This window comes from Portunus trituberculatus, chromosome 40 (genome assembly GCF_017591435.1).
Source record: "Portunus trituberculatus isolate SZX2019 chromosome 40, ASM1759143v1, whole genome shotgun sequence".
Taxonomy (NCBI): Eukaryota; Metazoa; Arthropoda; class Malacostraca; order Decapoda; family Portunidae; genus Portunus; species Portunus trituberculatus.
This window is the reverse complement of record NC_059294.1, coordinates 9805167-9819570: the sequence shown is the minus strand read 5'-3', so window position 1 is coordinate 9819570 and position 14404 is coordinate 9805167. Positions and strand designations below refer to the sequence as shown.

Genomic DNA, 14404 nt, shown 5'->3' with positions numbered 1-14404 from the left:
ACATTTATAATACTTGCTCCAAATAAAAGTGTTATTTTTCCTCTACTATCTCTTCAAATGACAAGGCTTACTTAAATCCATTATCATTTATAAGAGGTTGGTATATGCAATGAAGAACTACATTGATACTACATTTGGCCAGCAAAGGTCTGACATCTACCTCTGCAGATCACTATGTTTTAAGTGGACTAGACTAGTGTGACTACTAAGAAACTGATGCATGCACAATCACTAGCCTGGACAACTTAGACAGCATGCAGTGATATGATATTCGCCTCTATAATGATGTCACTGTTTCAGAGGCTTCAAGACTCTTCTCTGCTGTTATACTGTTCTCTGTCATGAATACAGGGTTGGAGACACCATTGGTAGGTACTGCAAATTTCCTTGGGGATGAGCTATGATCTGTGGATGGAAAAAGAGAGAGAGAGAGAGAGAGAGAGAGAGAGAGAGAGAGAGAGAGAGAGAGAGAGAGAGAGAGAGAGAGAGAGAGAGAGAGAGAGAGAGAGAGAGAGAGAGAGAGAGAGAGAGAGAGAGAGAGAGGGGTGCAATCCTGTAAAAATGCAAACACACACACACACACACACACACACACACACACACACACACACACACACACACACACACACACACACACACACACACACACACCACGTAGTGTAGTGGTTACCATGCTTGACTCACAATCGAGAGGGCCCAGGTTCGAGTCCCGGGAAGTGGCGAGGCAAATGGGCAAGCCTCTTAATGTGTAGCCCCTGTTCAACTAGCAGTAAATAGGTAGGGCATGTAACTCGAGGGGTTGTGGCCTTGCTTTCCCGGTGTGTGGAGTGTGATGTGGTCTCAGTTCTACCCGAAGATCGGTCACTACGAGCTCTGAGCTCTTTCCGTACGGGAAAGGCTGGCTGGGTGACCAGCAGACGACTGTGGCGAATAACACACACACACACACACACACACACACACACACACACACACACACACACACACACACACACACACACACACACACACACACACACACACACACACAAAGAGAAAGAGGGACCTAATAACAATGTATAAAATAGTTAATGTCGTTGAAAAGATAGAGAAGCAAGACTTGGTGCTGGTGGCAAATGAAGCTGGAAGGACAAGAGGACATGCAAAGACGATCAGGATGAGGCAGTGCATGAGAGATATTGAAAAATACAGTTTTCCACATAGAACAGTGGAAAAATGGAATGCATTGAGTGATGAAGTTGTTACAGCACATGTGCATAGCTTAAGAGAAAATTAGATAAATGGAGATATGGAATCAGGACACTATGAGCCCTGCTTGAACCCTATACAATACAACTAGGTAAATATACACACACACACACACACACACACACACACACACACACACAAGAGAGACCCATTGAACTATAGACCAGTGTCACTTACAAGTGTGGTAGCTAAGATGTGTGAGAGGGTGGTGAAGAATAGATGGACAGACTTCTTGGAGAAAAATGACATACTTTGTGAGTGTCAATTTGGTTTTAGAAAAGGGCGTTCATGCACAACAAACCTGATATGTTACTATTCGAGGGTGATAGATGTAATACAGGAAAGAGATGGTTGGGCTGATGGAATATATCTGGATTTAAAAAAGGCCTTTGATAAGGTACCACACCGGAGACTGATCTGGAAACTTGAAATGGTAGGAGGAGTGCATGGCAGTTTACTAAAATGGATGGAAGACTTTTGGTAGGAAGAGAAATGAGAACAATAATTAAGGACAGACCATCAGAATGGGGCTTGGTGGAGAGTGGAGTTCCACAGGGATCAGTGTTGGCACCAGTAATGTTTGCGGTCTACATAAATGACATGGTGGATGGGGTGTCCAGTTATGTGAGCCTATTTGCAGACGATGCAAAATTGTTAAGAAAAGTGAGATGTGACAAAGATTGCGAACTACTCCAGGAAGACTTGGACAGAATATGGAAATGGAGCTGTACATGGCAAATGGAGTTCAACACGACAAAATGCAAGAAATTAGAGTTTGGCAAGAGTGAAAGAAGAATCAGGAGTATGTACAAGATAGGAAATGAAGACATAAAACCAGTCATGAAGAAAAAGACCTTGGGGTGACAATTACCAATGACCTATCGCCAGAGAGACATATAAACAAAATAATTGGAGAAGTATTGAACTTATTGAGGAACATAAGAGTGGCGTTCGTATATTTAGATGAAGAAATGATGAAGAAAATAATTACTGCAATGATAAGACCAAGGCTTGAATATGCAACAATACAGTGGGCTCGAACTTAAAGAAACACATAAGGAAACTAGAGAAAGTACAGAGGGCTGCAACAAAAATGGTGCCTGACTTAAGAGATTTGACTTATGAAGACAGACTGAACAGAATGCAACTTCCGACCCTGGAAAACAGAAGAGAAAGGGGAGACCTGATAGCAATATACAGAGTGATGATTGGCATGGAAAAATGGATAGGGAAGATCTGTGTATGTGGAATGAAAGAATGTCGAGAGGGCATGGGAAAAACTAAAATGGCCACTTATAGGAGAGATGTGAAAAAATATAGCTTCCCTCATAGAAGGGTGGAAGCATGGAATAGTTTAGACGTGGAAGTGGTCAACGCAAGGAATATTCATGATTTTAAGAAAAAGCTGGACATTAGTAGATATGGAGACGGGACAGTACGAGCATAGCTCCTTTCCCGTATGTTACAATTAGGTAAATACAATTAGGTAAATACACACACACCAGGTACCAGGACTCAAGGAGTTAGACTATGAGGAAAGACTGAGGAAACTGGGGCTGACCACATTAGAAGAGAGAAGAACAAGAGGAGACATGATGTAATCATCTCCGAGGACATGGAAAAAAACTAATAAAAGACATCTGTCTAAATGACGTGAGAAAATACAGTTTCCTGCATCGTAGTATTGATAAGTGGAATAAACTGAGCAGTGATGTCATTGATGCAGTGTGTGTCAATCAGATGAAAGAGAGATGACAGGAGTGGACAAGGAGACAGCTTAGCTCCAGGCCCTGTAATACACAAATAGGTAAATATACTCACACACACACACATTGATGAGGATATGATCCAAAAGGATCATATCCTCATCAATGTGAGTGTGTTTTTTTCCTTACATTAAAAAAAAAGAAGAAAAAACAATCATCTGCAGAAGGGATATAAGAAGTTAGCTTCCCTCATAGAAGTATTGAGGCATGTAATGGATTGGAGGGAGAGGTGGTGTGTGCTAGAAATATACTGACTTTAAGGAAAACTTGGATAAAAGTTAAGATGAGACATTATATACAAGCTTAGTTCCTCTCCTGTATGTCAAAACTAGGTTAATAAATACAAAACATTCTTACTTGGTCTGAGCAATAGTTTCTCTAAGCCAACAATAGGGGACTCAGCCATGAGGGACAGCAACACAGCAGCACCAATAGCAATGACCACAGCACCCACCGTTGAGAAGATCTGTGCATATACAGTATGTGAAGTGAGCAGCAAGACAGTACTGTAACGTAGGAGTAGTACTGTAACGTATGTCATTATTAATGGTAAGAGACTAGGAGTGTATTCACAGTACAACTCGCAGGCCATAGTGAACTCTGGATAATGTACACATGTGGCATTCAGTTTGTAACACTGCATTACCGTGTTGATGTGGGTGAAGTAGTACACATCTCGAGAGTTGTAGAACAGCAAGTACTGCATAAGGAAAGCTACTAGGTAGGTAGCATATGTGAGGCGGCTGACTGGCTGCCACACCGGATGAGACAGGAATCCATTCACCACACCTGAGGGTTCATTCCATAACTTGGTCTTGGCTTTGGTGAAGTATATTCACATAAATTTCTAAAAGAATGTGACCACTGCAAGAGAAATGCTAACAGCACATGTTCATACATATCATACACACCAGTATTTTTCTTCCTCTCACACTGTCACCTCATTATTGTGCCACTTTACAGAATAGGTAATTTCTTCATTCACCTAGCTTCTACATGTATACATGTGTGTGTGTGTGTGTGTGTGTGTGTGTGTGTGTGTGTGTGTGTGTGTGTGTGTGTGTGTGTGTGTGTGTGTGTGTGTGTGTGTGTTTGTGTAATTCACCTGGGTCGCCTGCTGGTCACCCAGCCAGTCTTCCCCATTACGGAGCGAGCTCAGAGCTCATAGACCGATCTTCGGATAAGACTGAGACCATATCAACACACAACACACACCGGGAAAGCAAGGCCACAACCCCTCAAGTTACATCCCATACTTATTTACTGCTAGGTGAACAGGGGCCACACATTAAGGCTTGCCCATTTGGGAAGAATGACAGTGTGTGTGTGTGTGTGTATTTACCTAGTTGTAGTTTTACAGGGCCTGGGCTTTATGCTCGTGTGGTCCCGTCTCCATATCTACACTTATCCAATTTTTCTTTAAAACTATGTACACTCTTTGCTGATACCACTTCCTCACTCAAACTGTTCCAAGTCTCAACACATCTTTGCGGGAAACTAAATTTTTTAACATGTGTGTGTGTGTGTGTGTGTGTGTGTGTGTGTGTGTGTGTGTGTGTGTGTGTGTGTGTGTGTGTGTGTGTGTGTGTGTGTGTGTGTCTCAAAGACACTCCAACCACTTGCTCATAACATACCTCCATAACCATTGTGGCATGCAAACACCACCCAGCCTAGTACAGCGCCCCAGGCCAGCCGGTGCAAGCCACCATACGTCAAGTGTGACATCACTTCATGAGGTGATGGTGATATGAAGTGGTTGTAGCTGTAGATGCCAAACACCACCAGGAGGCCTGTGATGGCAGCAAGTGTCCATCCCAGTGTCACTACCAGCTGAGGGAGAGAGTAAGGCCAAGGTATTATCTTCTTCACATCAATAGAGAGGCACAAGAAGCAATACTCTCTTTAGTATACAGTGTGATTCAGTTCTTCCACAGGGAAAGAGGCAAGTAATATTAACCTCACAAGATACCCTTGTTTCTCCATTTTACAGCCACTCTATCCTGCCCCCAGATCACAAGACCTTCATCCAAGCCATCTTTCCAAGCCATTACCACCATACACATTCACTTACAGCACTCATCTTGTATTTTATGTTGCCTTGCCTGAAGAAAATGTACCCCACCCAAATCCCAACCAACCAAGGGCTTGCACGGGTCCAAGAGGGATAGTACACTAGGTCAAAGTATATATCGTTGAGAGTTTGACTGAAAAAGAAACCGAGCATGATATAAAATCCTCAAGTCTTATGATATGCTACCAAATAGATGATCTGAAAATATAAGGCTATAGACGTTTAATAATATAGTATAGCAAAATTTATATTCTCTCATTATAAGAGAGAGAGAGAGAGAGAGAGAGAGAGAGAGAGAGAGAGAGAGAGAGAGAGAGAGAGAGAGAGAGAGAGAGAGAGAGAGAGAGAGAGAGAGAGAGAGAGAGAGAGAGAGACCAAAGCATACAATGTACAAGAACGTTTTGTATTTTTACATTATGCACTGAACGTATCCATATTTTTAATGCAGCACACTGGTGTACTCACTCCCAAGAGGCTGATAATAGGGTTGGAGGAAGGTCTTTGACATAAATGATGGCAGGGATGATGGTGGATGCAGCCGTCAGGAGCAGGAGTCAAGCCTTGCCTGCAGGGTGGCAGTATTGCATCATTGACTTATGCATTGAAACTATATGATATTGTACTATTCATATTTGTATTTGCATTATGCAGTCAAACAAATGCCATTGGTTTAAGTCAACACAGTATGTACAAACAGTCAAAATGAAAGTTTAGAAAAAAAAATAGCAGAAAAACCTCCGACTACAACTTAATTAACAGATTCAAATATAGCTGTTTAATGATATATAAGAGTAAATAATCAATATTGTTCCATATATCAAAATCTTCCCATACATGACTTCTTGTGGGGTTTTGTTTAAAAATTCTATTACAAAAACTTAGGAAAAAAAAAAAAAAAAAAAACATGTTGTGGGGTATGGCTTCTCAACAGCAAACTTGTCACTTAGAAGAAGACAAGAGCCAATGGAAATAGATAAGAGCTTTACTTTATCATATCTCCATAATGTCTCATCCTAAGCTTACTTTTACTAGAACTATAACTGATAAATATCTATTGGCTGTACACACTAGTTTGTACTCTAACACAGTCACATACTGACCAACGGCACTGTAGTAATAAATGGGAAGAATGACAAGAGGCGCCACCAAGTACATTTGCATGTCAGCTGCAATGTACCAAGTTTGTCCTAGGCACTAGGAAGTGAAAAAAAATATTGCTGTTAGTGAATATTAATAAAGCAGGGATCTTGAAATATAAGAATTCTATCTATTTGCACCTGTCACAAATATCAATACATTACAGACAAGAAAAAAAAAAAAAAAAAAAAAAAAAAACTAAGGCTACATTTATAATTTCTTTCTTTATATGTTGCCTTCTTTATTATTGGGATGTTGAAGGCCTGACATATTATAATTGTGACATGTATTACTCCACCATCTCTCCTTCCATTCCCATCTTCTCCTGCCTTTCTTGTAAGTCCATAAGCCGTTTACAATGATTTGTTTTAGAAAATACAATTTACAAATAAATTGCAGAGTAAGTAACTATAATTTTCAAACTGTAATTGCTACCTATCTCTCCATTCATTCATCTCATTCAAGACTGTTTATACAATGGCTGCATCAAACTACAGCTTAATTAACATATAATTACCAAACAAGCATGCATTCAAATTTTATACTAATCCTATCACACACACACACACACACACACAGAGATATGACAGGAGTGGACAAGGAGACAGGACACAGAGAGCTTAGCTTGGGCCCTGTAATACACAAATAGGTAAATACACACACACACACACACACACACACACACACACACACACACACACACACACACACACACACACACACACACACATGGGTTCGAGTCCCGGTAAGCGGCGAGGCAAATGGGCAAGCCTCTTAATGTGTGGCCCCTGTTCACCTAGCAGTAAATAGGTACGAGATGTAACTCGAGGGGTTGTGGCCTCACTTTCCCGGTGTGTGGAGTGTGGTGTGGTCTCAGTCCTACCCGAAGATCGGTCTATGAGCTTTGAGCTCGCTCTGTAATGAGGAAGACTGGCTGGGTGACCAACAGGCGACCGAGGTGAATTACACACACACACACACACACACACACACACACACACACACACACACACACACACACACACACACACACACACACACACACACACACACACACACTTCTTAATGGTCTCACGAGTGACTTACTGATCCACCATTGAAATTATTGATAAAGGTGACATCCTTCCACCAGTTTTTGGCACACATGGGTTGCCAATACATATTCCATATATATGACCATGGGCCAGATACAAAGAAGTGCATCACAGTAGCCTGGAATCCACACATGAGACCAATAGCTGGAACAATGCTGAGGAGGAGGAAGAAGCAAGAACGAATATTGTGTTTGTGTTAATTCTGTAATTCATTCTTTTTACCTTAAGTCATAGTATCAAAACAAGAACACCATAGCAATTTTCCTCTTTCTCTCTCTTATATATATATATATATATATATATATATATATATATATATATATATATATATATATATATATATATATACTATATATACTATATATATATCCACATTGTAACTGTTCATTATTAATAAATGTTCAATATTCAAACTGTCTCTCTCTCTCTCTCTCTCTCTCTCTCTCTCTCTCTCTCTCTCTCTCTCCTCTCAGCAGGAACACTACTTAGAGCATATCTGTGTGGCTGATTGGATGTACACTATAATTTCAAGTAGTGTGTTTTTTTCCTTTCAATGAGGATGCTGCCACAATATCAAATTTATAAAGAAAGCTGAAATTAAAGGATTTGGTTCTTTTGGTTTGCTTGAGGACATTGTAAGACAGTAAGAAGCCACTCAGGAAAAATAAAGTGTCCATGCTGGGAAATCCATTGAGGATAGTCTGGGCCATGATATTCTCAAAGAACTGTGGATAATATAATATCATTATCATCATCATTATTATTATCATAATTATTATTATTTGTAGTAGCAGCATTAGTTAGGATATAAGTACATTAAACTCTCTGCTATATCATTTATATTAACTGAGGTATACTGTATTTTGCTCACAAGAAGTCTCAAAATTATTTTAACATGTTTTTATCAATCACAAGACAAATAAATAATATAATTTTGTTAGTGAGTAATGAGGAACTTGTTTCAATTAATGAATAATACATCATTATATATTTAGTGCAATAAAATTTGTACAACAAAAATAACCTTCTGCACATTTGAAATAGCTGCTATTGTCTTTCAATATACCGCTAAAATTTTTATAATGACTACATCACAGCTTCAAGTTAGCTACTTTAATCTTTGCTTCAGCCTTTGCTTGACAATAAACAACAATAAATATGTGCAGGTACTGTGATGCAATGTAATATAATTCACATTTCTATATCTCACATGAAACAGAATACAGATGGGACAATATCTAAAAGCTTGGAAGTGAAACTGAAAGACCATATCAACAATTTTCAAAAAATAAAAAGTCATAAAAACATGCCAATGGTTCTTACCTGCCATATTTCTATTATATTTGCTGTAATTGGAAAAGGAATGGTAACCTGATGACACCATATCACCCACGTCATGGAAAATGTTCTGCAAAGGCAGGACCAATGGGGAAAATTAATGACACAGAAGCAGCTGAAACACTGGTTGGTTAGTCAGTTAGTTTATTGACAAAAGAACACACATTACACAAAGAAAAGAAAGTCGGTACATATTTTCGTCTAATAAAGAAAGAAATGGTTTCGTTTCCATTGTACTATAGGGAATATCTTGAATTAGATGTAGGTGTTAAATATTTGAAATACAAAATTACACACTTCCTTTATATGAGTTATCATTCATTAGCTCAACAACACAGGCAAAACTAACGATGGGGTATCTTTCACATACTCAAGAGTAGAGCAGTTAATGGATACTCTACTAACATATGATAACCTGATGATCAAAGCTAACCTTGTACTGCTTTTCTACAATACTGATATTATTTTTGGTGGTACTAATCAGGTGAGACAATCCTTGACTATCTCACCACTGCAGTGATACGCCTAGTGACACACAGGATAACTTTATCAGGTCAAAAGAATTGTACTTGAATTTATGGCACAAAATAATAAGACGGTATGATGAATAGCATAAGTGCTGAAAATTTACATTAAGGATTATCAATAACTTTTAAAAGGCAGTTGTAAAGCCTCAACAGTTAAACATTTCACACACTGGCCAGTACTTACAGTTCCCAAGCACTTTCATGGGGGGGGATTGCTATGACAGAATCTACAGTACAATAACTATCACTAGCAATACAGTGCTTCTTTCCATATTTTAGTTATTTTCTGTCCCATTCTTTCTCATAATCTAACAATCCATTCTTCAACTAAGCAGGAAATAGTAGTCTACACACACACACCCGGTAGCTCAGTAGTTAGAGTGCTGGCTTCACAAGCCAGAGGACCGGGGTTCGATTCCCTGGCCGGGTGGAGATATTTGGGTGTGTCTCCTTTCACATGTAGCCCCTGTTCACCTAGCAGTGAGTAGGTACGGAATGTAAATCGAGGAGTTGTGATCTTGTTGTCCCGGTGTGTGGTGTGTACCTGGTCTACTATCCGAATATCGGAAATAATGAGCTCTGAGCTCGTTCCGTAGGGTAACGTCTGGCTGTCTCGTCAGAGACTGCAGCAGATCAAACAGTGAAACACACACACACACACTCACACACACACTACTCTATATATACAGTAACTGCGTAAATCTCAAAAGATTGGTTAGAAAGCCAGTCTGGATAATATCACATATATGTACACATACTAAACATCCTGAAAGCATGAGAGATGAAAAAAATGTCTTTGATTAATTAAAAAATTGACAGTCCCATCTCTTCTCATTACACAAGACATTTTGGTGAGAGAAGGAGTAGGAAAAGGAAACAATAATTATCTAGACTTTTGAGTCACCATGTACAAGTCATTCCTGCACATATACTGTGGTACATACATTTACACCTCTCTGTGTCTGTACATCACCTAAAAGCATGTAGGCAGGTAATATTCCCTGGACTGGCCTCGGGGTTCACTTGGGAGCATCTTACTCAGGTTGGTGTAAGCTGAAAATACCAGTAGATAGCGGAGAGCACCTGTGAAAGACAGGTGCTATTAGTATCTGCAGACAGCAGCATTACAATTCACTGGAGTATTTCACCTACACCTGATAGGGTAAGCCTCCTCTGCCTTGTGCGGGGTGGCAGTGCTGGATAACAGGATGTACAGTACCTTTGGTCACATGGTCGCTGCCGCTGAACTGCAGGTAGATGTCCACGAGGGAAGCACAAACAATGAGCACCAGCAGGAAAGTGGCAAAGGACCTGTGTTGCCCACTCCAGGAATGCACCAGCAGGAAGGAAACATGCACAAAAAACACAAACACAAGAGAGACAGGCAGACAGACAGGTGGGCAAGGGAGAGAAAAGGTGGAATGGTTTCAGCAGTTTATGGGCAAAACAGACACAACTCATTTCACCATGACTATCACCACTAATATTTCATTGGAATACTACATCATGTGCGTGTGTAAGAGCAAATGGACAATGAAATGTCAAAGAGAGGGATAAGACTCACATGAATCCTATATCACCATCTGTAAACTGAACCTCAGTGTCCTGCTCCTCACAAAAGATGACTGCAGGATATATTCCAGTGGGAACTAGGTACTGGGCGAGCCTGTCCTGTAGAGACAACGTGGGGAGACTGAGATGATGGCCCCCAAACACACACCGCTTGTCTCAATATAGAATGAACAAGCAACTAAATAAGTAACAACAAAATAAGTGGTTTAGAAGCCGGGCAAGGCGTGGGATTCGCGATACTGCTTCGTCACTTACCTGAAGCTCCTCTTTAGTCCACACATTTGGCATGCAGGTTCCGTATTCCATTTCAGGAAAAATGGTCATCCGTGGTTTCTGTGCCTATTCCCTCCCCAAGGAAAAGTAATTTCCCTCGGGCATGTTCCAATGAAACCACTGACTGGCAACCGTCGCCTCCGCGTTCCTCCTATGGAACAATGGAAGGTGTAGTAACGAAGTACCATGAAAAACAGACAATACATGCATAACGCAACACAAACGACTGTGCATTTACTTACAAATCTCTAATTGTGGAAGGATGAATCTTGCAATATTTTCCCTTGATGGTGTTGTCCGGAGAAGCTGAAGTTACGCACTCATCGTAGAGGCCGTTATATTTATTGCCAGAAAGGACCCCGTCAGTATTCTTGCCCCATGAGTCCACCACTGCATGAATATATATAATTATAAAATGTAATTTACTGATTTATTTAAGAGAAATAAGGTTTTCGTGGTCCATTGGATAGAGTGATGTGTTTTATCAGAGTGTGGCGAGAGGGACGCCTATAGGGTCGATTCTCATCCAGAACTCACAACAAATTTCAAGGGCATCCTCTCCATCACCGAGCCACGTGTGCCCGACAAACACGATGAAAAAGGGAAAGAAAGAGTGGAAAGGGAAAGTAGGTTAAACTATACGTTATGATCATGGTAATCTATACGTTGTGAACCTATGGTAAAGTTTTTAGCCATTAAAACCTAAAGGCAACACTACTACAGACGTAGCTCTCATAACTCAATGAAGGCTGGCCACGTGAAGTTGTGCTGCAGATCCTTGACAATGGCGCTGAGGGCCCGGCCACAAGGACTGGACTGACTGGTTGGAGACACGGCCACAGGAAGGTAGTGCCATGCGTTCTGTGCCGCTGTCTGCTGTATGTGTTCCAAAGCTGAGAGAGAGAGAGAGAGAGAGAGAGAGAGAGAGAGAGAGATCATAAGCATTGATCAGCTAATATGATAATGTAAGAGACCGTGACTTAGGAGGCTCCTGACCTCCATGTCAATGTACAATAGTCATCTAATTAATGTGAATAATCTATTTTCGTCACTATCAAAGTGAACGTTGACAGAGCGATAACAGGTCCTTATGTTATCTTCAAAATGACTCGGAGAGAAAAAAAAATATATGCCATTGTGTTATCACCAGAGAGCAAGTAACTCATGAATATACTACTACTACTACAACAACAACAACAACAACAACAACTACTACTACTACTACTACTACTACTATTATAATACTACTATTACTACTACTACTTTTTTTTTTTTTTTTTTACGTAGGGAAGAGGGCCAGCCAAGGGCAAAAAAAAGGAAGTTAGAAAAAGGCCCACTTGAGCGCTGGCTCACCAAAGACTTAAAGAAGTGCCAAAACCGTCAGCCAGAATTAGGGGAGCAAATGCCTCGATACCTGCCTCTTAAAAGAAGACAAGTTGTAGGAATTCGGAAATACAGATGCAGGGAGGGAGTTCCAGAGTTTACCAGTGAAAGGGATGAATGATTGAGCGTACTGGTTAACTCTTGCATTAGAGAGTTGGACAGAATAGGGATGAGAGGAAGAAGAAAGCCTTGTGCAGCGTGGCCGCAGGAGGAGGGCAGGCATGTAGTTAGCAAGATCAGTAGAACAGTTACCATGAAAATAGCGATAAAATATAAAAAGGGATGCAACATTTCGGCGGTGAGAAAGAGACTGAAGACAGTTAGTCAGAGGAGGGAGTTGATGAGACGAAGAGCTTTCGATTCCACCCTATCAAGCAAAGCTGTGTGACTGGAACCCCCAAACATGCGAAGAGTACTCCATACAGGGACGGATAAGGCCCTTATACAGAGTAAGCAGTTGGAGGGCGAGAAAAACTGTCGGAGACGCCTCAGAACACCTAATTTCATAGAAGCTGTTTTAGCAAGAGATGAGATGTGAAGTTTCCAGTTAAGATTATGAGCAAAGGACAGACCGAGGATATTCATTGTGGAAGAGGGAGACAGTTGAGTGTCATTGAAGAAGAGGGGATAGTTGTCTGGAAGGTTGTGTCGAGTTGATAGATGGAGGAATTGAGTTTTGAGGCATTGAAAACTACTAGATTTTCTCTGCCCCAATCGGAAATCTTAGAAAGATCGGAAGTCAGGCGTTCCGTGGCGTCCCCGCGTGATCTGTTGATTTCCTGAAGGGTTGGACGTCTCTGAAAGAACGTGGAAAGATGTAGGGTGGTATCATCAGCGTAGGAGTGGATAGGGCAAGAAGTTTGGTTAAGAAGGTCATTAATGAATAATAGAAAGAGAGTGGGTGACAGGACAGAACCCTGAGGAACACCACTATTAATAGGTTTAGGAGAAGAACAGTAGCCGTCTACCACAGCAGCAATAGAGCGGTCGGAAAGGAAACTTGAGATAAAGTTGCAGAGAGAAGGATAGAAGCCGTAGGAGGGCAGTTTTGAAATCAAAGCTTTATGCCAGACTCTATCAAAAGCTTTTGATATGTCTAACGCAACAGCAAAAGTTTCACCGAAATCTCTAAAAGAGGATGACCAAGACTCAGTAAGGAAAGCCAGAAGATCACCAGTAGAGCGACCTTGACGGAAGCCATACTGGCGATCAGACAGAAGATTGTGAAGTGACAGATGTTTGAGAATCTTCCTATTCAGGATAGATTCAAAAACTTTAGACAAGCAAGAGATTAAAGCTATAGGACGGTAGTTTGAGGGGTTAGAACGGTCACCCTTTTAGGAACAGGCTGAATGTAGGCGAACTTCCAGCAGGAAGGAAAGGTAGAAGTCGATAGACAAAGTTGGAAGAGTTTGGCCAGGCAAGGTGCAAGCACAGAAGCACAGTTTTTGAGAACAATAGGAGGGACCCCATCAGGTCCATAAGCCTTCCGAGGGTTTAGGCCAGCAAGGGCATGGAAAACATCATTACGAAGAATTTTGATTGTAGACATGAAATAGTCAGAGGGAGGAGGAGAGGAGGACAAGCCCAGAATCGTCCAAGGTGGAGTTGTGAGCAAAGGTTTGAGAAAAGAGTTCAGCTTTAGAGACAGAAGAGATGGCAGTGGTGCCATCAGGATGAAATAAAGGAGGAAAGATGAAGAAGTGAAGTTATTTGAGATGTTTTTGGCTAGATGCCAGAAGTCACGAGGAGAGTTTGAGTTTGAAAGATTTTGACATTTCCTATTTACGAAAGAGTGTTTGGCAAGTTGAAGAACAGACTTGGCATGATTCCGGGCAGAGATATAAAGTGCATGAGATTCAGGAGATGGAAGGCTCAAGTACCTTTTGTGGGCAACCACTCTATCATGTATAGTACGAGAACAGGCTGAGTTAAACCAAGGTTTAGAAGGTTTAGGTTGAGAAAAAGAATGAGGAATGAACGCCTCCATGCCAG

At 40.9% G+C, this 14404-nt stretch overlaps 2 protein-coding genes across 2 annotated transcripts; both read right to left on the bottom strand.

Annotated features, from left to right (window-relative positions):
- Positions 1-277: 277 nt before the first annotated feature.
- On the bottom strand, positions 278-8121 carry LOC123515841 (O-acyltransferase like protein-like). Its single transcript, XM_045274727.1, has 9 exons — positions 7886-8121; positions 7309-7434; positions 6164-6279; positions 5537-5650; positions 5086-5218; positions 4649-4844; positions 3661-3803; positions 3372-3480; positions 278-375 (listed from the first exon to the last, which is right to left on the bottom strand). Exons 1-9 carry the CDS (start codon positions 8111-8113, stop codon positions 278-280), a joined length of 1263 nt encoding a protein of 420 aa, XP_045130662.1. The 5' UTR covers positions 8114-8121.
- Positions 8122-9778: 1657 nt separating this feature from the next.
- On the bottom strand, positions 9779-12230 carry LOC123516334. The gene is made up of 5 exons (XM_045275611.1): positions 11269-12230; positions 11009-11177; positions 10746-10852; positions 10401-10492; positions 9779-10264 (listed from the first exon to the last, which is right to left on the bottom strand). The coding sequence occupies exons 2-5, from the start codon at positions 11075-11077 to the stop codon at positions 10155-10157; spliced, it is 378 nt and encodes a 125-aa protein (XP_045131546.1). The 5' UTR covers positions 11078-11177; positions 11269-12230; the 3' UTR covers positions 9779-10154.
- Positions 12231-14404: the final 2174 nt, after the last annotated feature.

Coding starts and splice junctions, on each gene's coding strand:
- LOC123516334 (XM_045275611.1), bottom strand. CDS start 11,077: ATGACCATTTTTCCTGAAATGGAATACGGAACCTGCATGCCAAATGTG. Junction 10,493..10,745: donor GATGGTGATATAGGATTCAT/GTGAGTCTTATC, acceptor TGGGCAACACAG/GTCCTTTGCCACTTTCCTGC. Junction 10,265..10,400: donor CAGCGACCATGTGACCAAAG/GTACTGTACATC, acceptor TGTCTTTCACAG/GTGCTCTCCGCTATCTACTG.
- LOC123515841 (XM_045274727.1), bottom strand. CDS start 8,113: ATGCTGCTACTACAAATAATAATAATTATGATAATAATAATGATGATG. Junction 3,481..3,660: donor ACTTCACCCACATCAACACG/GTAATGCAGTGT, acceptor GTATATGCACAG/ATCTTCTCAACGGTGGGTGC. Junction 376..3,371: donor GAAACTATTGCTCAGACCAA/GTAAGAATGTTT, acceptor GGAAATTTGCAG/TACCTACCAATGGTGTCTCC.